Below are 23319 nucleotides of genomic sequence, written 5' to 3' on the forward strand. Positions count from 1 at the left end.
GACTAAATTATTACACAGTTGTATAAGTTACATGTATACTATGATTAATGTAGTATCACATAGAAAAAGTAACTGCATATTCTATATTAAAATATTAGCATGCAAAACTGTTGTTGTCCTAATTAAAGCTCAGTGTGGTCCTGTAGAATGATCTTCTTTCAAATCCCAACTCGTCTTCGGAACAAGCATTGGCTTTACAGCGACTGCAGAAGATAAACCATGACCTCCGCTTTGAGCTGGAGACTCAAAGGAGGAGTCACGAGGAAGCCAGAGAGGCTGAACTGCGGCGACGAGTAGATCTCCTAGCTCAACAAGCACAGTTACTGGTCACAGGTGATGCTACAGCGCTGGCACAAGCCCATCTAGAGCAAGATCGCCGGATTTTTCATGAGCAGCAGATGGAGTGGGAGAGTTGTGTGGCCTCCCTGAAGTCCCAGCTGAGGGCCAGCGAGGATCAGAGGACAGAGGCTGAGTCGCGCTTGACGCAGCTGCAGCAGGAGTTGCAGAATTACCAAAGTCTCCAGCCGGAGGCGGAGCGTTTGCAGAAACACCTCCAAGAGATGACAACTCAACTTCATGCTAATGAGGAAGCACAGGCTCAAAAAGAGGCTCGCCTGCAGAAGCACCTCATGCTCCTTCAAGCAAGTCAGGACAGAGAACGGAGGAGCATGGCTGCCAGCCTGGCACAGGCAGAGCAACACTCACAGGACCTTCAGGAGAGACTAGACAGGGCTGAACAGCAGATGGGGAGCCTGAATAAGACTCAGATCTGGACCAGGGAAATTGAGGAGGCTCGACAACAGCTTCAAGAGGAGCTAGCATGTACAGTGTCTGCTGTGCAAAAACTTCAAGAGGAAAGAGAGCAGCTCGACCGTCGCTGTCAAGAGCTGCAGAACCAGTTATTTGAGGCAGATGGGGAGGTGAGCAGGCTGCAAAGCCGCTTGAAAACAGAAGAGACACACTACTACAATATTGAGCACTCATATGAGAGAGTTTGTGAGGAACTGCAGCTGGCCTTAGGGAAGGTACAGCAGACAGAGACTGAAACACAGGACATACGAGAAGGCTATGAGAGACTCCTGGACAGGAAGGAGCAAGAGCTCAGTGAAGTGTTGCTGAAGATGGAAGTCTTAGGCAATAGCTTGGAGGAGACAGAAGTGAAGCTTAATGAAGTGTTAAAAGTTTGCACCTGTGCCTCTTCTCAGCTGAAGGATGAATCCTCGGAGCCTACTCAGCAACATGAGAGAGAACAACAGACAACTGATCTTGTCACTGGAAATGACAGTGGCCAGTTGGCCAACAGCTCAAATGCCGTTCAACATGCAAGACCTGTCGTCACTGCAGGAGATGACCCAGAAAGGTTTATGTCTGTGATCCAGATACTTGAAACCAAGCTTTATGTAACAGAGGAGAAGCTAAGGGACATCATGCAAAGACTGGAGGAACACCAGAGTCACATCAGCTGCCAGGACCCCCACCTTTGCTCCCAGCTCACTCAGAGTCGAGCCACTGCCCAGCACCTCAGTCTGCTGCTTCACAGTCAGACCAAGAAGAACCAGCGCTTTGCACAGGAGACAGAAAACCACTTCAGGATGTTGGTTGGCAGGTTTCAGGTCGCACTGAACATCATACAAGCCTGCAGAGAGAGGCTTCAAGTCACTCCAATTAATATTACAGACTTTGAGAGAGAATTAGCCACGGCTGCTGCCTGCCTTCAGCACGGGGAGAGAGATGCGGAGAAACGACAGCATGAATCACATAATGCTAGCAAAGTAGAGGACAAGATCCTTAATGATGAGACATTAGCTGGAGGTGAGAACAACATTAGCACTAAAAGTAAACTCACTAATACATTGCCCTCAGAGGATGACATGGAAAGTGTCGAGAAGTGTTTAATGAGGGAATTATTTGTAGTAGAAAAAATGGTGTCCGTCCTTCAGAGTCAACATGGCATTGGACAACTACTCTTAGTACCTAGAGAGGATGGTAGAGGTGTGGCACACAGGTACAAAAGCATAATCTCCCAAAGAATAGCCTTAAAAACAGAATCAAGGAGTCAGTCTGGGAGAGCCGAATGTGACAACAATGAGCGTTTAGAAACGGCCATCGGTAGAGTCTGTGCTGAAGCAGAGCTCATTCATGCTGCCTTAAAATTTCAGCACCAATATGAGAGTGGGACTGAAGTAAATAATGAAGATGTGGAGCATCAAAGGAAGGGTCTGGCAGATATCAATCCCCCAGAGTTGGCTCCTTATGAGGAGCAAGTGCAGGAAGAGTGCAGAGGTTTAGAAGTAACTGCAAAACCAGCTGAAAAGGATGAAGCTGGTGTCAAAAAGGCGGGGGCAGAGAAAGACCCAGACTGGTTAGAAAGACTTCTAACCCGTCTGCAAAGACGGGCTAAGTGCTTACGGCAACTGTGCCAAGAGATTTCTGATGGCAATGGAGTAGAGTGTAGTATGAACAATAAGTGGGAAAATGCTTCCGCAATTGACTTAAATTGGATGCAGGAGCAGGCAAAGTTGATTTATTTGTCAGACAGGCTGGCCTTGGATTTAGAGCAGGAGTTGCAGCTAAGTGAGGTGTTACAGGACAAACTACAAGCTTTGTGCAAAGAGGAGGATTTGACATTAAAGGATGAGCAGGAGGCTTTTAATCACGCCTTATGTCAGCTTCAGGAGGACAACAGTGTATTAAGAGAAGAGCTAGAGCGTGCCGAGCAAAAGATAATATCTGTAGAAACTGGGAACCAGAGACTCCTGGAAGACATACGTAAAGTCGAGGATTATCACAAGGAACGGATGAAAAAACTGGAAACAGAGTTTCAAGAGAAGATAAGGGAACTGCAACGGATCCATGAAGAGGAGATGAAACACTTGCATGGTTACTACATAAAGTCTTGTGTTTCCAAAGAGAAACAGACCAAAACCTACACAGAGCCACCTGCTTTCACTGAAAGTACCTCCTCCCTGCCAGACCAGACTATGATGGAGAGAAAAACAAAAGAGGAGGTGGGAGGTGATGCAGCAGCCATAAGAGAGGCTTACCGGAAAGATCTAGAGGTACAAAGACCTTCTTTCTTCAGATACTTGTTCTCTTAAGTAATACATCTTTAAAATGTATTTATTTGATTCACTAATGGAGAAGAAAATTCACCATTCAGGAAAGAGTCTGTCTCTGATTCAATCAGAAAGATCGATGGTACTGTACCTTTTTTTTTTTTTTTTTTACAGATAAACCTTTGGTCAAAGCACAGTATTTAAGTGTAGCATTGTCAAATAGTTTGCCCATCTTTGATGCTACACATTTTTTAAACGTATTAAGAGTTTATACATGTCTATTTGTTCTTTATAACATATTGAACAAAATATCAAACTTGATCATCACTGCTAAAAAACATTTTTATGATATCAAAAAGCATTAAACTGCCATACACTACCACCATATAACACTATAGGTTCTCTCTCTACTTATACACATACCTCAATAGAGAACATTTTCTTAATATCAACATAGGCATCCTGTGATGACGATTGCACTGCCATGGAGGAAACGCACAGGCAGCTGATTGGTGATCTAAAGCAGCAGCATCAGAAGGAGGTGGCAGCACTTTTGAAGGAGAAAGACCAGCTGCTGCAGGAAGAGACAGCTGCCACAGTGGCAGGTAAAGATAGAAAGTCATACAAAAATAAAAGCATTGTAGTCCTATTAAGTCAATACACACTGAGTTTCACTCTTTTTTTAAAATACATTTTTATGGGGATTTGGATATTAGTTAATTGACAAACAATGGGCTCTAGTTTAGCAGTGTTGAATAAAGGACATTTCTGTAATAACATGGGAACCGAATTGTTGAACTGCATTAGTTGAATGACAAAATCTCTTTAAAGGGAGATTTTGTTCATCATGAACGTTAGCTGAAGATGAACAGAAATGAACTTCCTCAGGGTAACGCTGGTAAACAGTTATCTAAGTTGTCATATCTTTCTGCAGCCATTGTAGCAATGAGGAGAGCCCATAAACAGGAGCTGGAGAAAAGCCGACAGTTTCAGCACACCAAGGAGAGTGCTGACATCACACAACTGCAAATGGAGCATGAGTGAGTGACCACTGGTCCTTTCACAGTGAACTGGTAGTCAGTGTAAATGGTATGGGGCGGGTGCAGGGGTTACAGTGGGATTTTATTTTATTTTATTTTTTTAATTCAAGATGGATTTGAAAAACAAAATCAGTAACACCTGCGATGGACTGGCGACCTATCCAGGGTGTACCCCGCCTTTCGCCCGAAGTCAGCTGGGATTGGCTCCAGCCCCCCCCCCGCAACCCTGTACGCAGGATAAGCAGTTGACGATGGATGGATGGATGAATTAGTAACACTTGATAGCAAAACTCACCATTTGTCACTTAAAAATTAAATCTTAAGAGGGAAAGGCGGGGAAAAAATGGAAATATATACAGATGTGAAACCTCTTGACCTCACTACTAGGCAAAAACCACACCAGTAGCCGGTAATACAATCAACCAATTTGTGGAGTGGAATCTTGCAGTCTCCTCTGTGACCCTGTTAGTACAGCACAGCCTAACGAGCCCTCAAGTGGCTGCAAGTGTGGCAGCTGAGGTCACGGCCTGTGTCACTGTCCATGGTGCTGATACCTAGAGCGTGACATGGACACAGGTGTGTATCTCTTCATAAGACCAAAAACTGGATTAGAGTGACCTCATGTTTAATTCGGGAAAAACTCAAATTACACATTTTTTAATATATTCAAATAGATTCTTTACTCACTCAAATATATATTGTCAAGATATTTACAAGAGTAAGAGTAGTACAAGTATTAACCTGGTATCTGTTTCTTCCTCCCAGTAAAGTTTCTTCCCAAACTCTGCCTGTTTACTGTTTACTGTACACCATGATCTGTGCTTCTGCTTTGCCCCTGCAGGAAGGAGATCCAGCTGATGCATAAGGAGCTCGAAGTGTTGTCGGTTCAGCACACTCAGAAATGCTTGGAAAACTCTCAGCTGAACCACGAGCTGCAAGATGAGAGACAATCCTTGATGCAGTACCAGAAAGAAAACCAGGAGCTCAAAAAGAAACTGGTATCCACATTTTCTTTTCACAAAGGCTGTCTCAGACAGTGTAGCTGACTAATCTTTATCAGTGTTCAGTTAACATGTTGATGTACATGTATAGAATTTATCTGTGTGTCTTTTCCCTCTGTGCCCTGTCTTAAGAGAGAGACAGATGAAATGTATCAGCTACATTTCTCGCTAAATGGGAAACATTCACATGTTGCTCCTCAAGTAAATGACTTCTATGAGATGGAGGTAAGTGTCAGGAAAACAATGAGTGCTTTGACAATCTAAACATCTGTCAATTGAATTGTTCAACTCTTTCTACCAAGACAGTAGTGATTATGTCTGTGTATTTAATTAGCACCATGAGTTTGAATGTAGCCTGAGTTGCTGTTCTTTCTTCCAGTTTGCAAATCTTTTATCTTTAATTAATCCAATTTGAGGTAATTTATACTTGTGTACATAGAGAGTGCAGGAAAAAGAACGGGAAAGGTGGAATAATGATATAGGTATATAGTACATGTTTGCACTTATAACTTTCTCTCTTTTACTATAAGACAACATATAAATTACTGAAGAACCCTAATATGTACTTTATTGTTCTGTTTTTATGTATTTTATGTTACAGGTGATTCTGCGGGCAAGGGAGGCAGAAATGCAGTTTCTCAGACAGGAAGCTCGTTCTCTCAGGGAAGAGTTGAAGATTGCTCGCATGGTACTGAAATCTATTTAAACTTCTGGGGATCTTGCTGGATTACAAGATTAGACTGCAAACATAATCTTTAGAGAGTCCTCTGCAGTCATACATGAAAAACATTTTGTATTTGCTGAAATTAGTGGGTGAACATAAATTAAACAAAAAAAGCAAATATGTCACAACAACAACAAAAACATCTCCTTCCATTTAGTATCTACCTAAAGACTGAGGCATATTAAAGCAAGGTGAAAGTTAACTTGATAAAGGCAACTGCATAAAACTATACATAGAATTTATCACATTCTGTCTGTAAAGGATGCAACTTTAAAGTTACAAATTCAAACATATTATTTCTATGGCTGATAATATATTTATCCTTTATATGAAAAGAGCATCTTTCTAGAACTAAAGAACAATCTATGATTTCACATTGATGTGTGTGTGTGTGTGTGTGTGTGTGTGTGTGTAACAGGACAAAATATATGCCCAAAACAAGCTCAAAGCCCTCTATACAAACAGCCAGGATGAACCCCGTCATGATGTCAACAAACTCTGTGAAGATTTCAAGTTCGCCACCTGGTCCCCAAGCAGAGAGGCTTTAGGACAGCGCCTCGGTGAGACACTTTTTACTTTGAGACGTGCACACACATTCAAGCATTTAACATTTCATTAAAGAAAAGTTTGACATTCGGAGAAATACACTTATTGGCTTTCTTGCCGAGAGTTAGACGAGAATATTGCTAACACTTTCATATGTACCGTAAATATGAAGCTACAGCTAGCGCTTCTATTAGCTTAGCTTAGCATGAAAACTATCCAAAGGTAACAAAATCCACTCACCAGCACCTTTATCAATTTCTAACTCATCAAGAAAGCAAATAAGATTATTTCCCAAAATGTTGAACTATTCCTTTAATTCCCTCCCTCTGTGCTTCCTACCCTCTTGCTTTCTCAGAGGACACTGTGACAAACACAAGTAATGCTGCTTTTCTGAAGAAAACAGTGAAATCATCCCTCACACGTCAGATCAGAGGGGTGAGATCAAAGGTAAAACTTGCTCCTGCATCAAAAGGAAGGTTTCTGTCATAAATTCAAAATGTTCCTGTCAAATATACAATTTATAATTCTTATTTAACCCTAACCTCACAGTGAAGTGTTTCTGTCTAACAAGAGATAAGAACTTTCTCTCTGTCTTTTATGTCTTATTTTTGCTATGTGTGTTTGACTTGCAGAGTTTAAAAGAAGGCCTTTCCATCCAAGAAAGAATGAATTTGTTTGAGTCATTTTGATCCGATCAAGATGAGAAGGTGGAATCTGTGTTTCAGAGTGAAACTGCTGTTTGGTCAGCGCAGTTTAAAGACACTAGATACAAAAGCTTTGTCGTTTTACAATATGTGTTATATATTTGTAAAAGTGTGTACTGTGTAAAAAATTGATTTGTTGTTGTTTGTTGCTGAAAACAAGCCTAGATTGTGTGTGCATGTGTGAGAGAGAGAGAGACAGAGAGGGAGAAGCATCAGAATACCACTAGAGGGAGCAACAAACATTGGCTTTTCTAGATAAACCTTTCTAAAGGTTTACTGTAAAATAGTGCTCACTCAGGACAATGCACAGTGTGACTTATTGACACACACTGCCTGTGTTTTCATTAAAATTGTGTAAAATCAGTTGTATAAAAACTGTTATTAACATATTGCACCACTAGATGTAGCATAATACATTTACTCTACCAGATGAGGCAAGAGAGGCATCTTCTGAAACACACTCATGTTGGTGTACCTCTATCTGTTTTTAAAACTTGAAATCTGTTCTGTAGCTGCTGCAAACAAAATCAGACATGCAGGCATTTTAAGACCAAAACTATTTGAGCTGCAAAATAAAATAAGGCCAAGAAATGTTACTATGTTTTATTGATATATGAAAAAATTAGTCATAATGTATGAACATTTTGTACTCTGGCGTCATTCAGTTATGTGAAGACAGACAATAAAGTAGTTGCACCTTATTTGTCTGGGAACCAAAGACAAAAGCACATTTGCACATATGTTTCCTTGTTTTCCTCTGACAATATGTGATTGTGAGAGCTTCAGTAATTAACTGCCTGCAATGTTGGAAACAAACATTCAGCAGAACTTATAAAGTGTGTGAATGGCATTAATGGCTTATTATCAGTAGCATTCGGTAAAGATATGTAGTCTTTATTGTCCCAGAGGTAGATGTGTTTTCACACAACATAATATACATAACACTTAGTCACATCTACTCATATGCATTCATGCCCCTATAAAAAACAGGCCACAGAGTTTATATGGAAGTTTATGCCTGATTAAGTTTTTGGAGAACATGCCAAACTCATGACATCCATATGCAAATGTGATATGTTGCCACTTACAGTAAAATAAAGTGTCCCCAGTGTTGATATAGCTGAGTTGATATCTGCACAGTGTGAGGCTTGGATATCTGGTCAACAGAAAGCTGAACTAAGAGCCCTTCTCAACATGCAGCGACAGTGTGAACCTGAGCACTCTGGAGCCTGGCAGCTAATGAGGAGTCTGGTGCTGGAAAACATTGATGGCCGTTCTCACGTGGGTGTATTAGTGGAGCATCAGGTCTGTGCACAGCCTGCAAGTGACAACACACTTCAGCAGAGCCTCCAACATCAGACCAATTGCCATACAGAAGGAGAAGAATCAGAAGAAACTCTGGTTTCACAGCATCGAGATCTCAAACATTTTGTAATCATATCTAAATGACATTTTATTACCAATGCTAAACATGCTGTTGACATTTAAGTTACGTGCATCACATTACTCATAGATATTTCCTCAGTTAACTCTGAATGCTTAATATGTGTAAACCTAGAGTTATCTATAATGTTACATGGAGAGCTTTTATGAGTGTGTTTCTATGAAAACATAGATCCTTAATAATAAATGTTTAACCCTCCAGATATCTGTGTACATTATAAATCATAGCTCTCAGTGTCCTTGCAGAAGACTTAATCTCAATGTTGCTCTGTTCCTTGGAGTCATATTCCTAAAGAGGAACATCGCACCTCATTATAAACCAATGCTCATCTTTCCTTCACTTTGACTCCTTCGTGTGAAACTCACATGAGCCGACACTTTGAGAGAGGAAAGCTGACTCTTAACATTATCCATCATGGATATAATTATGCACCTCTGGAATTTATAGTCATCTTAAACTATTCATCTGCAAGGTGATCGGAAGAATTATTATTATTATTATTTTTATTCTGTTTATATAATTGTAAATTGAATATCTTCGAGTTTCGGACTAAACAAGTGTTTTGAAGAGGCCCCTTTGAGCTCTGGGAAACTGAGATGGACCTTTTTCATTATCCTCTGACAAATTGTAGACATAAGCACTAATCCATCAAAATGAATTATTGGCAGATGAATCGATAATGAAAATAATCATTAGTTGCAGTGTCCATGAGTTAAGATTAGTTTGTCATGTGTATGATTTTTCAATTTGTTTCTCTCTAAATTATCATGTTAAAGAACTTCTCTTGCTTCAGAAATAGAAAGAAATCTACACTGACTTTAAAGGGCTAATGCACACAGAAGTGTTTGAGTGTGATTAGAATTTCAAGCGTGAGAAACATAGAAGAAATAGCTCTCTCGTGGCTTTAATCTCATTTACTGTTATTTCCTCTACATGTGTTTCTAATACTAAATGTGACATTTACTGTGGTTAAAACATGTTAAACAGAATAAAGAAAGGAAATATCTCAAATATAAACTTCTCTTTTTGTTTCTACATTCCCTTGTGTGTGGTGTAGTGTGTGTGTGTGTGTGTGTGTGCAGCTGCAGGGTTTGTTCTGATTCAAGCTGGCCTACAAACGCTCCCGGTCCTCATGACTGATCAGCGGCTCATGTAGAAACATCAGTACACTGGTGCACCTGCTCAGGCTGCAAAAATAAGTGGCCCATTTAGTCATGCAAAGATCAATTACTGCAACCAGCACTGAGGCTGCCCTGATCAGTGAGCACAGCCAGCTTCTCCCGATGATACACTTAAGTCGCATTCACACTACAGCTGACAGGATGACAATTCTGCTTATTTTTCCTCTGATGTGTGATACTGATCTGTGTTTGTGTTTGCAAATTGGTGTGAACTGCGAGGAGGAGCTGCAAGGACTCCACCCCCCCAATTTGATTTAGATCATAGTGTTACAAAATCAGGTCCAGAGGCGTGTGACCTACATGCAATTTGTTTGCTCAAACTCAAATTTGTCAGTGTTTCCATGACAATGGATGAATCCTACATTGTTCACCTATAAATTTAGCACCGACATCAGTTTGGCAACGCTAGCCTCGGCATGGAGGCACACACATGAGGCTGATTGGTATTTGGGGAAGCACTTTGATACAGTCCACTCTTGTATGTGCTTTCAGCAAAATGTGTCAGAAACAAACAAGCAAAGTTTGGTTGGTACAGAAACTCACGTTTATATGAGTTAGAATGACAGAACAGTTTGATTAAAGTTTTTTTTACTGAATGCAGATGTCGCCTCACAGGAAGAGGGACCTGAAATTCAACCTGGTCCCCCTGTGCTTTTTCAGAGGTGAGCACACTTTATTATTATGAGACAGGATGTTGATTAGGTTGGTCTGGACCATATTCCCTAACTGGAGCAGGAAGGTTAGTGAACAGCTCCCTAAAAAAGTCCTGTGTCTATATGCTGCATTTCTTTCTGTTGGGTCAGTGCACAACGCCTCTCTTCCCCACCGTAGGTTGTTTTTGTTGGTGTTGGCTGCCAACAGAGAGTATCTCTACAGTACCTCTAGCAAAAAAACACAAAAAAACATCAATCACTGGGCTGCTGTAATTGAACGTGGTATCACTTTACGATGTATAACAAGGTAATAAGGGGGGTTATACCTTGGTAACAACAGGGGAATACCGGGGAACACCATTCCTTTTAACCTACGTGCTACGTGAATGAAGCTTTCCATTCTAATCATTGCACAGATACAGTTTACTATGACAACAGGGACAGATTTTCCACCTCAAATTCATAGTTATTTTTTTAAAATAAAAAACAGGAGGGTAATCTCAAGGTCATAACATTACAGTAATCACAGAAATTAGACACCAACATTATCAAGAGCCTCATTAATATTACCAGGTTATTCACTCTGACATTGGTATCATTCTAGTATTACCTTGTTGGGGTAAGATATTACCCTTTGTTATTAAGGAGCTGGAATGTCTAATGGCTGAAGTGCTAATACTAATGTCAGCTGAAAACATTGTGTCGCTAAATGTCAATGTATTTCAATTCAATTCGATTTATAAAGCACCAATTCATAACATAAGTGATCTCATTGCACTTTTCATGTAGAGAAAGTTTAGACCGTAATTTTTGTATACAGACACCCCAAATACCACCATGAGCAAACACTTGGCGACACTGGCAAACAAAAAGTCACTTTTAAAGGGCCAATATGTAGTTTTTCAATGAAATCACTCATTAATTAATCAAATTTTCACTGACTTATTGTCAATGGCTCTAACCTCACTTAGAAATGAAGCACACGCCTGTTTTTTCTGTTGCTTGGAACAGCCACTATTCTGCTTCTTATTTGAGGACACCTGGTCAAAATGTAGCCCTGTGCACGCCACAGCTATTGAAGCCTGTCAGACCAAACAAGATTTTGATGATGTCGAGTAAAAACACAGTGAACATCAGAAAGGCTGGAGAAACACGGAGATAGTCACGTTAGCTTGCAGGTTTGCGCTGAGCAGTTGCTAACAGTTGACATAAATACAAGTAGAAATATATATATATATACATTGACAAAATATAAAATATAGAATGATAATGAATTAACACTTAACAACAAACAACAAATATGTGCAATATACCACATATGTGCAATGATGTGAAATTAAATAATATTTACATGTGCAAAGATTTACAGTATTTGAGAGGGAAGAGGGGGGTGTCCCTCCTTGAGACTCAGCATGTCTGGAGAAAATCCATAGCCTGCATGCCAGTGTTTCCGCGTTTATTATGGGATCTTTTTGTGAAAGCGGTTGTGTTTCAGATTATGCTCGCTCATGAGTTCAAGCGTATGAGCACACACCTGGTTGCAATCTTAAAATCGCAGCGCTTGTTTCCGCTGAAAATTACATAATGCCCCTTTAACAGGTAGAAACCTCGAGCAGAACTCAGGAAACACTCAGAAAGACTTAGGATGCCGGCCATCTGCCTCTAACATTAGTGTGATAAAATAGATGTTGTTACGTTTAACACAGTTGTATTTGAATTGGTGCAGACAAGCTTGCTCATGTTGTTCTGCATGTTCTAATGTTAAGAAAGTTATAAAAAATTTTGTTTTTCATTGTCACTCTTCAAACAGGTAACTCCTTAAGATTCTCCTTGCTGTCACATCCACCAGCAAAGCTCATAAAGACATGGTCACTAAATAAGAAACTCCTACTTTTCTTAGAGCATACTTTTCAGACACAGCAGTTAAAATTAAAATGTCAAAATTTATTCTTGGACTCAGCAGTGGGTCAGCACCTCTTTGCCTGTGATTGTAGCTCTTTAAAAACATGTGTACTTTTTCCAGAGGTAATAAACTACTCCCCACTGAAAGTAGTTACAAGCTCTTGCTCAAAGGTTTTACATGTACTATTAAGATGAAACACAGGAGTTAACAGCAGATAAATGGGTCAATTACATTGATTTTATTCCCAACAGCAATTACAGGCCACGTCCTACAGCTATAGATAATAGAACAATGAGCAGGAGGTGCAGAAACACACCGCAAGTAAGCATGAACAGCATGACTGCTGGTGAGACTGAACCAAACAGACGGTTACACAGTTGTATAATAGGAGTACCTGCCATGCTCCTGATCCTGAGTGTCCTGCCAGAACCAGTTATGCTCATGTCTGACTGAGCTTTGAGTAAACATCCTGTGCTCTGACTGGGGTCCTCTGTACCACACAGGGATAACCACAAAGGACATCACACTTGAACTGAATCAGGAGAACGTGTGCTGATAACCTGAAAGGTGATCAACGTGTGATCAAGCGCTGCAGCTCTAATCCTGAGTGGGGTCGAGCATGGTCCACTTTGTCCTACTGCAGTGAGGCAGCCCTTTAAATAACTCGCTGGGTACGAGTTATCGGCTCTTTGTCCCAATAGTACACTTCACATCCCCATCTGGTCTGCAATCTCCAAACTGAACGCATAACCCATTTACAGGCCTGACATCATAGCAGCAGTATAGTAACAGTAACGTAGTGTAGATGTAAAGCTACAAATCACACACTCACCCACACACAGGAGCCGCCTTGTATTTTAGGGTGTGAAATGTGCTTTGAAAAAGGTTTATCATTTATTTACAGTTATAGCCTTCCAAATGTTACATTCAGTACATTTTCTGCTAAAGATTTTATTCAGTATTTATCTGATTTGTCTTGTAAACAGTCAGTGTTACTCATGCTGTGAAAAAAATGCCCCCACCGTTTAGATAAACAGAATGTGAAAAATATGCAGTGTGATGTCTCTTCCTGTCTTTCAACAGAATCTTGTCAACTCCTCACAAATGTTCACATTACTTTGATATACAGAAACCAAAAACACTATCCATAAACATTGCTTTAAAAATATCATATCTTACTTGCATTATCTTATCTTGCATGTTAGGCAAATGTGTATGTTTGTCCCCCTGAAAAGATATGAAGATACACTAGTCTTGCTGCACACAGATCCAGCAGGTCAAATATCATTTCCTATTATAATTAGAAAACTGATACCCAGACCACCATGGCTTAGCTTCCTTGGAGGTCGTCATATTGCCATACACACCTTCCATCCATCTCGCTGCTCTATGATGGTCTCTAGTGAATCTGGGTCAGGCCAGTCCAGAAACTACTGATCATATTTCTGTCCTGTGAAACTCACGCGAAGAGATTCCAGACTCCTGGGCAAAGCAGTGTGAAGGTAGGCTGTTAAAACCCACCTTCAGATGTGTTGTAAATGTTAATCTGAGGTGTTTGGAAATTAATTATGTTGCACAGACATACTGAGTGACTGTGAAAGTGTGTCTGTCTTATTCTTTGGTCCATAGTGAAATATCTGTCACGCTACTGTATACACTTTCTTTAAAGTCATGCTAGCAGCATGGCCTTAGGATGAGGGGATTTACATTTTTGTTAGTTAATATTTCAACAACTATTGGATGGATTGCCTTGAAATTTGGTAGAGATATCATGTATGTGTATCATAGTGTCATGAACCCTAATGACTTTGGATGATTTCTGACTTTTTCTCTAGAGCCATTAGTAGGTCATTTCAATTATTCTCACTTTTTACTACATGTATTGGCACAAAATGTGGCACAGACATTCATAGTTCATAGACGATATACCCTAATGACTTTGGTGATCCTGACTTTTTATCTAGCGCCAACAATAAGTCAAAAATTCAGTTTGCATGATACTTTGATTTATGAACAAATACTTGCAAAACTACTGACATTCCCATCATCCTCAGCTGTGCTTTGAGTTTAATGCTAAGCAGCAAATAGCAAGCTAAAATGCAGTTGGGTTAATGTGGTAAACATTACACCTGCTTAACATGAGCATGATGACTTTTAGCTCAAAGCACCACTGTGCATATATATCACAAATCCATTAACATGCCTATAGGCTCATAGTCTTGGTTTACAACTAATGAAGGGAACAACTTCATCCAGGCATGCACACACACATAAGACAGGTGAGTGATGTTCAGCAAAAAACTGCCTACATGGCCTTTTTTTTTTTAGTTCAACACGTTCAACAGAAGCTGCCTTGCTCCATGATCTGTTTGGTTTTAGTTAGAAAATAAAGAAAATTCGCAAAGTATGGCAGTAAATTACATATGTGAATCCCTTGTTTATTTCCATAGATGCCTACGTAATGGATAGATTTTACATCTGGCCCAATAATATCTTTTTCTGTTCACTTTTTCTTTGGCTTTTCTGAAAGAACGAGATGTTGTAAAGAAATGTCACTCTACACAGCAGTGAAGTCCATTCTGTCAAGCAAAAGTGTCACAGAATAAGAAATAATTTCTGGGAAAAATCATTTAGCCTAATCAAACCTAGACACGCCAGTTTAACAAATATATGTATTTGGTCTCTCTAGTAGACATCAGTCCTGAATAAACCAGTTGCTGTCGACTCTGAGCATTGCTGACCAGCACTGGTGCAACACTTGGTAGGGGAAGAGCACGCAGTCTACAAATGCCAAGTATCTACAGTGACACCGTGAAAGGGAGGGGGAGGACGAGAGCTGAGCAGTGAGCAATAGTTCACTAGATGTGGGATACAGAGTGGGATCTGCAGCAGAACAAGATCAGATAGCAGATATACCAAGAAAGTGTGAGACTGTCGACTGCCCATGACTCTAAAATAAGCTTTGAGGAAGTGATTTTTTGATTGGATTGGACCCTTCAGGCCATGTGAGCCCTAGCCGGACATTTAATTTGCCTGTGATCAAGTCGTGGTGCTATTTTGAGGGTCCAAATTATGACTTCAGTGCCTCACTAAAATCACTCGATCAAGCAGTAACTTTGGAGGACTTGACAGTAAGAGTAAGTGCTCTCCGCATTGACTGGAGAAAGTGATGTGCTAAAACTAGTAGACATAGACATGATGGTAGTCTGCGGCCATTTAATTTTGTGCCTCAGGAGAATAGAGTGGTTCTACCCATAACAGAAGAGAGGAGTTGAAGAGAGCCCGAGAAGAAACATGCAGCAGTTTGGCTAAAAGACAGGAAGAAAAGGAAAGCTGTAAATCAACATTTATTGGGAACACTTGCACACAAGGTAAGCTGCTTATGTTTTAGACAGAAAACTGTCTCTCATTGTTCAATTCAAATGTATACATATATATATTCTCAGTGAGAACAATTTCTATCCTGAGAACCGTTAGCAGAGAAATAGACTAATTTCTGCTCCGGCACTAAGATCACAGCCCAGCAGGCAGAGTGTGGCTCGTGTGAGAACTGAGGAGCAGTCACATTGAATATTAGATATTAATATCCTTCGGACACTCAATATTCTGCTTCCTAGCAACTAGAGCATTGAGAAACAACAGCTACTACGTAAAACATGCATACACAAACACTTCAGATTCATTGTTATCAGTATCCTTCCTGGAGTCTGTACTCCTTTAATTTGTCATCTACTTTTTGATTACCTGCTGTTTTGTTACATACCTGTTCTGTTGTATGCAGGGTATTAATGTCCATCTATCCATAACTATAGAGTACCCCTGCTGCGGACACCTGCACAGCAGCCTTTATGACCCCATTTCGAAGTTTTATTAAAAATGAAATCCCAGTTGCTTTATAACATTGTTTGGTGTTTAGGTGCATTTTGCCTCTACCAATCATCTGAAAGATTTCTACCATGTTTGTCTGAGCTGAGGTCTTGTGTGTACTCAGATATCCTAAAAGACCAGTGATATAATCAAAATCAACCACGATAGAAAGTATCTAAAAGGCAACTGTAAACATGTCACAGCCAGTTGCTGCCCAACATGTCACCTTGTGCTGACCTGTAGTTGAAGTGCTTTCCTCTGGGTCCCTCGAGGCTGCAGTGTGATGGTGTGGCAGTGTCTTATTTTATGACTTGAAATGAGTGAAGTTCCATTAGTGTCAGTGAATTAATAAAATAATGATATAAGAATCAGAACAGCTGGACATCAGTGAAACCACATCTCTCATAACAACTGAAATTATATGGATATCACTCAGTGCTGAAGGCTTTCGATGTCTTTAATCCAAATGTAAATATATGAAATTTGATTTTTAGCCATGCTAGTGGTGTGGCTCCAGGGATGGCTGTCCAGCCGTCTGTTGGTCTACCACTTTGGTCCAGACTGAAATATCTATTGGATAGATTGCCATGACATTGCAGATATTTACTGTTCTAAGAAGATGAATCCTACTGACTGAGCAGAGGATATGAATGTGTACACTTAACTTTTCATATAGCAGTATTATTAGTTCAAAATGTCAATACCTTTGGTTTGTAACCAAATTATTTGCAAATCTAATAACATTCCCATCAGCTGTACTTTGTTTTTATTGCCGATCAGCAAACGTTAGCATGCTATCATACTAAACTAACGTAGTGACATGGTAAACATCATACCTGCTATGCTAAACATGTTAGCATTGTGGGCATTTTTGCATGTTGATGTTAGCATTTAGCTAAAGCACAACTGTGCCTAAATGCAGCCTCAAAGAACCACTAAGGAAGTAAAGTTGATTTACTTTCACATAGCAAGGTCACAAAGTTCTTCACAGGAGTAAAATTGTTAAAAATAATCACCATAAAAACTGTAAAAAAAACAAAACAACAACAAAAAACCCGACAACAACAAATAAACATAAGCAACATCAAACCTTAAAAACACACTAACATGGCTGTAAACTTTGTTTATCACAAAGTTATCTAGACTAAAACACTAATAGACCAACTACTCCCGACTCCAAAATATTCAAGCAGTAGGCCTATAAACCTGTTTCTAATAATGCCCTGGGATCACAGGTGTAAAGTGTTCCTGTGTGAAACAGGATGTTTGGAAGGTTTTTCACTGAATTTATTGGAGACTGGCCGGATCTCCCCAAAATATGTGATCACATGTGATAAATCTACAGTACATTTGGTCCATTAAAGTTTGTATAAAGAATTAAAAAAAATAATGATACTTTAAATGGAGAGAAGAAGATATATATATTTATAAGATTAAAGGTAATTTCTAAGCCTCTTTAGATGGGACACAAACAATATATAATTGTTTGTATATATAATAGCTATATATGATATATATATAAAATAGCTACAATTTGAAAAAGCCTTTCTTAAGACATAATGTCTAATACTAGTGCTTGCTCTACCAGTACAGGTTGGAAAAAACTTCATGTCGCACAATTTACTGGAAATCATATAACGACTTTCATTTCTTCCATCAACACAAGCTACAGTTGGGACCGATTAGGACACAGTTCCCCCTTTTTTATTCTATTTTTTTCCATTTTATGCCATCGACCGTTCCGACCAGCAAACCATTTGTATCTGAGGCTATCTCATTTACGATCCACAATTTTCTGCCCCGTCTTTTTCAGCCCATATTATTTTCCAGTTCAGCCTCACAGGGGAATCACACAGCCTCATCTCAGAACTCCAATGACTCTAATAGCTGTGCCAGCTGGAGGAAACAGAAGATACGTCACATAAAATGGCAGGGCATTGGATTAGCTGGCTATTTCTGTACCTTGTTGATCAGAGAAACATGTATTGTATATACCAGAGTATTTCCAATAGAGCACAAGAGAAAGAGAGGTAGGACAGACAATCAAATGTAGGCTGTGGCAGGATAAATCACAAAAGAAAAGTAGTAGGTTAACTAGTATTTTTAAAGGAAGATTAATTATATTACCTTGAACCACATTTTCAACATAGAAAGCAGTTTGAAAATATATGTATAACTTTATCACCTCCATGTTACATTCATCAATGATTCTTTCTCTATTGAGAGTAAAAACAATCAAAATAGTTGTTACTAAATCAACAGTGGGAAATGATTAAGTGAAAATACATCGTGTTTGGCTGGGAAAGCTTTGTAAACCAGCAGCTATTATTAGAAACCAGATTCTAAACTATTTGAGTTGACAGTGAGCAACACCTGAGAGAAGTCTAGATACTGTATGTTTAAGAACATCATAAGTAGCAGAAGTCCGTCCTCAATAAGTAAAATAAGAGATAAAGTTACGTAAGTTACGTTAGAGATGAAGTTACGTAAGGGAAAATGTATGTGGAAGTGTCATGTTCATTGTTTTTGTCCAGTTTTGTCTCTACTGAGACCAAAATTAGCGTCACGTTTATTTTATTGCTAAGGCAAATACGTATATCACATACCTGTACTGTAATACAGTGATAATACTGGCAGATAATAGATAATGTTGTATGTTAATATTTTACCTGCCCTTGCATTCCAGGAAACAACTTTTGTGGCACACCTCTCCACTCCAGTTTTGAACAGAGCTGTGCACTTCCTGTGAGCCTGGTCAGTTTTGTATGAGCTGGGCTGATAGTGTGAAGCTACGTGGCTGTGCCCCACTGAGGCATGAGTGTGGGAAGGGCCCACCACCACAGCTTCGTGTCCTCTGAAGAAGTAGGCCTGAGGCTAAATACCATGCCTGCTGTGGGTAGCTTCGGAAATGGCAAGATTCACACAAGACGCAAATACCACAGCCGATTTGTCAGCAAGGCTGGCCAGTGCAACATCCATTTCTCAAACATGGATGAGAAGTCCCAGCGGTACATATCTGACATTTTCACAACGTGTGTGGACATCCGCTGGCGATACATGTTCCTGCTATTTAGCCTGGTGTTTGTGGTGTCCTGGCTAACATTTGGCCTGGCATTCTGGGTCATTGGCCTCCTACACGGTGATATGGATCACCCCGAAGAGGATGACAGTTTTGTTCCTTGTGTCATTAAGGTCAACACATTTGTGGCAGCTTTCCTGTTCTCTGTTGAGACCCAGACAACCATTGGATATGGAGCTCGTTGTGTGACAGAGGAATGTCCGGTTGCTGTCTTCATGGTGGTCTTTCAGTCCATCATGGGCTGCATCATCGACGCCTTCATGATTGGTGCCATCATGGCCAAGATGGCACGGCCCAAGAAGCGAGCAGAGACTCTACTGTTCAGCCACAACGCAGTCATCGCTATGCGTGATGGAAAGCTGTGCCTCATGTTTAGGGTTGCTAATCTAAGGAAGAGCCACATTGTAGAAGCTCATGTGAGAGCCCAGCTCGTCAAGCCCCGTTACACAGAGGAAGGTGAATATATCCCCCTGGATCAGCTTGACATGAACGTAGGCTATGACAAAGGCACGGACCGCCTGTTTCTGGTTGCACCCCTCACTGTCATACATGAGATTGATGAAGAAAGTCCACTGTTTGGCATCAGTAAGCAAGATCTTGAAACGTCTGACTTTGAGATAGTAATTATACTTGAGGGGTTGGTGGAGGCCACAGCCATGACGACGCAGGCACGCAGCTCTTACCTGCCCTCAGAGATCCTGTGGGGTCACCGCTTTGAGCCTGTAATCTTTGAGGAGAAAAGCCAGTACAGGATAGATTACGCCTACTTTCACAAAACATTCGAAGTACCATCCACCCCCAGGTGCAGCGCCAAGGACATGGAGGAGAGAAAATTCCCAACATCTGGCGCCAACTCCTTCTGCTATGAGAACGAGCTGGCCTTCATCAGCAGAGATGAGGAGGAGGAGGGAGATGAGGAGAAAGACAAAAAGTGTTCATCGGAGCTAGTAAACGAGCAAGCCACTCCTGGACATGAACAAATTTCCTCCCGTAAAGAATCAGAGATTTAACCTTTGGCTGTTGCTTGTTTTGATTGTTTTTGGATGCAGAGCAATGCAAGAGCCCTGTGACTGTCATTCTACTGACACGAGGACGCCACTACAGACATTTCTGCTGCAGATGGAGTAAGAGCAGTACTGATCTCCATCGTACAAGCAAGGATGCAACTCACCACATTTCTCTTTGGATTCACTTTTTTGCTTCCCTGAGATGGTTATGGAGCTTTATCAAATGCAAGCAAAACTCTTTCGATTTGCAGATGATGCTAGTAATAAAATGCATGACAGCAGCATTTTCTATGAATATTTTGAGAAATGTTTCATAGTTTTATCTATAGGCGCTGTTCACAGTCCTCAAATATACCATTTACAGCTGAGTTGAATTGTTCAACAGTGAACAATAAGACTAAATACTCACACTCACACTTATATTTATACAATGTCAGTTGATGACTTGGTTAGTTGACTGGACTGCATGGGAAACACACGACAAGTTAGTTATAAAGATTTCATCACAAAAAGGGAAAACTCACTTGATGGTGCATCAGATGTCATTTATGCATACTAAAAGGGGAAACTAATCATCTGTCTTTATATTTCAGCCAGTGAGAAACATTTGACCTGAGTAGAAGTTAAGAAGAGCCTATGTAGTTTCTTTCCCTAAAGTTTACCAGAAACATCTGCTTTTATGTGCATTTTCAATCACAACCAACATAAAAAAACTCTTCTTCTCTTCTTCTTCTTGTCTGAGGTGAAACAGAGCCAGAAGGAGTCTCTAACCCAGTGTGAGTCAATTCTTGTGCACAAGCTGTGCAGCCCCTTTCCTCATACATGCTCTCAGTCAAGCTCAAAATCTTCAACGTGGCTTCAAAGGTTTTGCAAACACAATGTCTGAGAAACAACCAACAATGAAAAAACTGCCCATCCCTCCTTTTCCAACAACAGCCTATAGTAAAAAACCTGTGTCTGAACGTATCATGGATCCGCACAGAGCTTCGGGCTCATTGTGTTCGATGCCATGGCGCTTGTATCAATGAGTGGCAAAGAGGCATGATGACAAACAGTGGGGAATAACCTTTGAGAGGTGGTAGTGGAGTACTAACCTCTCATCCTGCTGTTAGACATTGTTGCAGCTGCCTCTGAAGCCTGGGGCGCTCTGCCCTGGGTGCTGGAGGGGCATCTTTGAGAAGATGACCCGAAGCAAGAGGGATCAGGGTCTTTGCGAGACTCTTGCCATGGAGAACAAGCCCTACGTGGAATGTGGTTTTGCAGGGCAACTGGGTCCTTTGGAGGGAGGGGCTTAGTGGAGTGTTACGAACAGCAGAGAGAGAAGCAGAAGGTTTTGCATTGTATGTTCAGTTGTTACTGACTGCAGCTTTAACAGACATAGCAAATAAATCATGTACATGAAACATGTCAATTAAACACGATGCTTCTGCTCCACTCAGGACTAAAAAAGTGGCAGATGAAAACATCAGATGTGTGTGGAGAGATGAGGAAACTGTAACCTTCCTCAAATGAATAGGCTACATGAAACAAACATAAATGCCATATTTGTAAAGTTTTCCACCATTAGAGGTTTGACTGGTGCTCTATTAATTACGTTATCTCTAGGGTATGTAGCTAACAGGTCCCAGGCAAAAAGTTAGCGTCCTCACCAGTCAATGATTCATGTAGAAAACCTGGAAATAAAGAAACAGCACTGAAACAGAATAGGGTGTGCTGCACTGGGTCAAAAACAGTGGTATTGGTAATACTAATGAAAAAATAAATAAAAGAACAATTGCTGTCCAGTATGCTATCTGTGTAAATCCATGCCATTGGTTGGCAGTCCTATGACCACTTTATGAGTTTTCAATTAAACTCCTGCCCTCATTGCACTTTATACCCTAATGAAGACTCTGTGAGTCAAAATGCGCTGGTTACGCAGGTTATGCTAGGATTTTCAACATTCACACAAGGCCTTTTTGTTCATTAATATAATACTGGGCAGTCATTGTTCTATTATTTTTTTATGGAATCATCATTGTTTTTGTATTACAGTAGAGTGATACTCCTTGTATTATGACTATGATAAGAAAAAATGTAAACCCTGTTTAGCTTGTTGTGCTTAGCTTACATATGCTAATACAGGCAAGACAGAGGTTTGGGCTTCATTGTTCTTATTATTATATAAGTAGTACTGTATGTTTCAATTTTGACTTTTCAAGAGAAAAGTCTCTTAGGATCAGGACTAATCACATTATCTCAGATAATGTTGAACGGACATTGCTGGAGTGTAAATTAACCCAAATCCAATAAACAGCAGGACAAGACTGCTAATATTAGCCTATACTCCAAGGTTATTTTTGTTTTTTACACAACCTGTAAACCCGCACAAAATAATGTAGTTTGAGATGCTGCTGGGCTTGGAAGTAACACTCTAACTACTGCAGATAAAGTTAGCAAGATGGAAATGTTAGTGTTAATCTGGTTAAGTAGCTAATGTGAATGGTTAATTTCGAGAGGGCAAAACACATTTAAAGAAATCCAGAGCTTGACAGGCCTGCCGTGCCTAAATAGAGTTGAAAAGCTATGGCTGCATAATTTCTGGTTGGGCATGGAGCAAATGGTGAATTGAAATGAATTAGTCAATTCTTCTCAGATGCAATATGTGTTCTAAAGGGAAATAAAAATACAGCTGTGCACTGTCTCTGTATTTTACAGATCCGGTTTCCTCCACCATCAAAACATGTTGGGTTTTCCTGTCAGTATTATTGACCAGACACTGGTAAAGATCTGGAGTTGGTCCCCGGGCGATGCATCGTGGCTGCCCACTGCTCCCTTGAGAGATGGGTTAAATACAGAAGACGAATTTCGCAACATGTATGTGTATGTGACAATAAAGTATGACATTATTATTATTATTAACCTCAAGACATAAAAACTCTGCAAGAATCTAACTGTAACCCCTCACATGTTGGTTACCCAAGATTTGACACAATTTTGGAAGGTCCCCACAGGCAATAGAAGGGTCTAATTAAAGTCATCTGAAATTAAACCCTGTCACATGCATGACCCGTGGGAGACAGAGTGGAGTAATACTGTATCACATCTGAGCTCTATATTAAGCTAAAACGCTAA

General features: G+C 40.2%; 2 protein-coding genes across 2 annotated transcripts; both read left to right on the forward strand.

Annotated features, from left to right (window-relative positions):
* The first annotated feature begins 40 nt into the window (after nt 1-40).
* On the forward strand, nt 41-7431 carry LOC119917435 (myosin-10-like). The gene is made up of 10 exons (XM_038737764.1): nt 41-49; nt 147-3059; nt 3514-3661; nt 3991-4096; nt 4938-5094; nt 5230-5322; nt 5699-5785; nt 6240-6381; nt 6723-6814; nt 7000-7431. The coding sequence occupies exons 1-10, from the start codon at nt 41-43 to the stop codon at nt 7054-7056; spliced, it is 3804 nt and encodes a 1267-aa protein (XP_038593692.1). The 3' UTR covers nt 7057-7431.
* A 7651-nt stretch (nt 7432-15082) lies between these two features.
* On the forward strand, nt 15083-21663 carry kcnj12b (potassium inwardly rectifying channel subfamily J member 12b). Its single transcript, XM_038697420.1, has 2 exons — nt 15083-15623; nt 18806-21663. The coding sequence occupies exon 2, from the start codon at nt 18934-18936 to the stop codon at nt 20206-20208; it is 1275 nt and encodes a 424-aa protein (XP_038553348.1). The 5' UTR covers nt 15083-15623; nt 18806-18933; the 3' UTR covers nt 20209-21663.
* Nucleotides 21664-23319: the final 1656 nt, after the last annotated feature.

This window comes from Micropterus salmoides, unplaced genomic scaffold (genome assembly GCF_014851395.1).
Source record: "Micropterus salmoides isolate LMB-PRFRI ecotype aquatic unplaced genomic scaffold, ASM1485139v1 Ms_hic_scaffold_10, whole genome shotgun sequence".
In the NCBI taxonomy this organism is placed as follows: domain Eukaryota; kingdom Metazoa; phylum Chordata; class Actinopteri; order Centrarchiformes; family Centrarchidae; genus Micropterus; species Micropterus salmoides.

Excerpts from the sequence above, each read along its gene's own strand:
- LOC119917435 (XM_038737764.1), top strand. Across the intron at positions 5,323-5,698 it reads ATGACTTCTATGAGATGGAG|GTGATTCTGCGGGCAAGGGA; the intron begins GTAAGTGTCAGG and ends TTTATGTTACAG. Across the intron at positions 6,815-6,999 it reads TCAGAGGGGTGAGATCAAAG|AGTTTAAAAGAAGGCCTTTC; the intron begins GTAAAACTTGCT and ends TTTGACTTGCAG.
- kcnj12b (XM_038697420.1), top strand. The coding sequence starts at position 18,934 with ATGAGTGTGGGAAGGGCCCACCACCACAGCTTCGTGTCCTCTGAAGAA.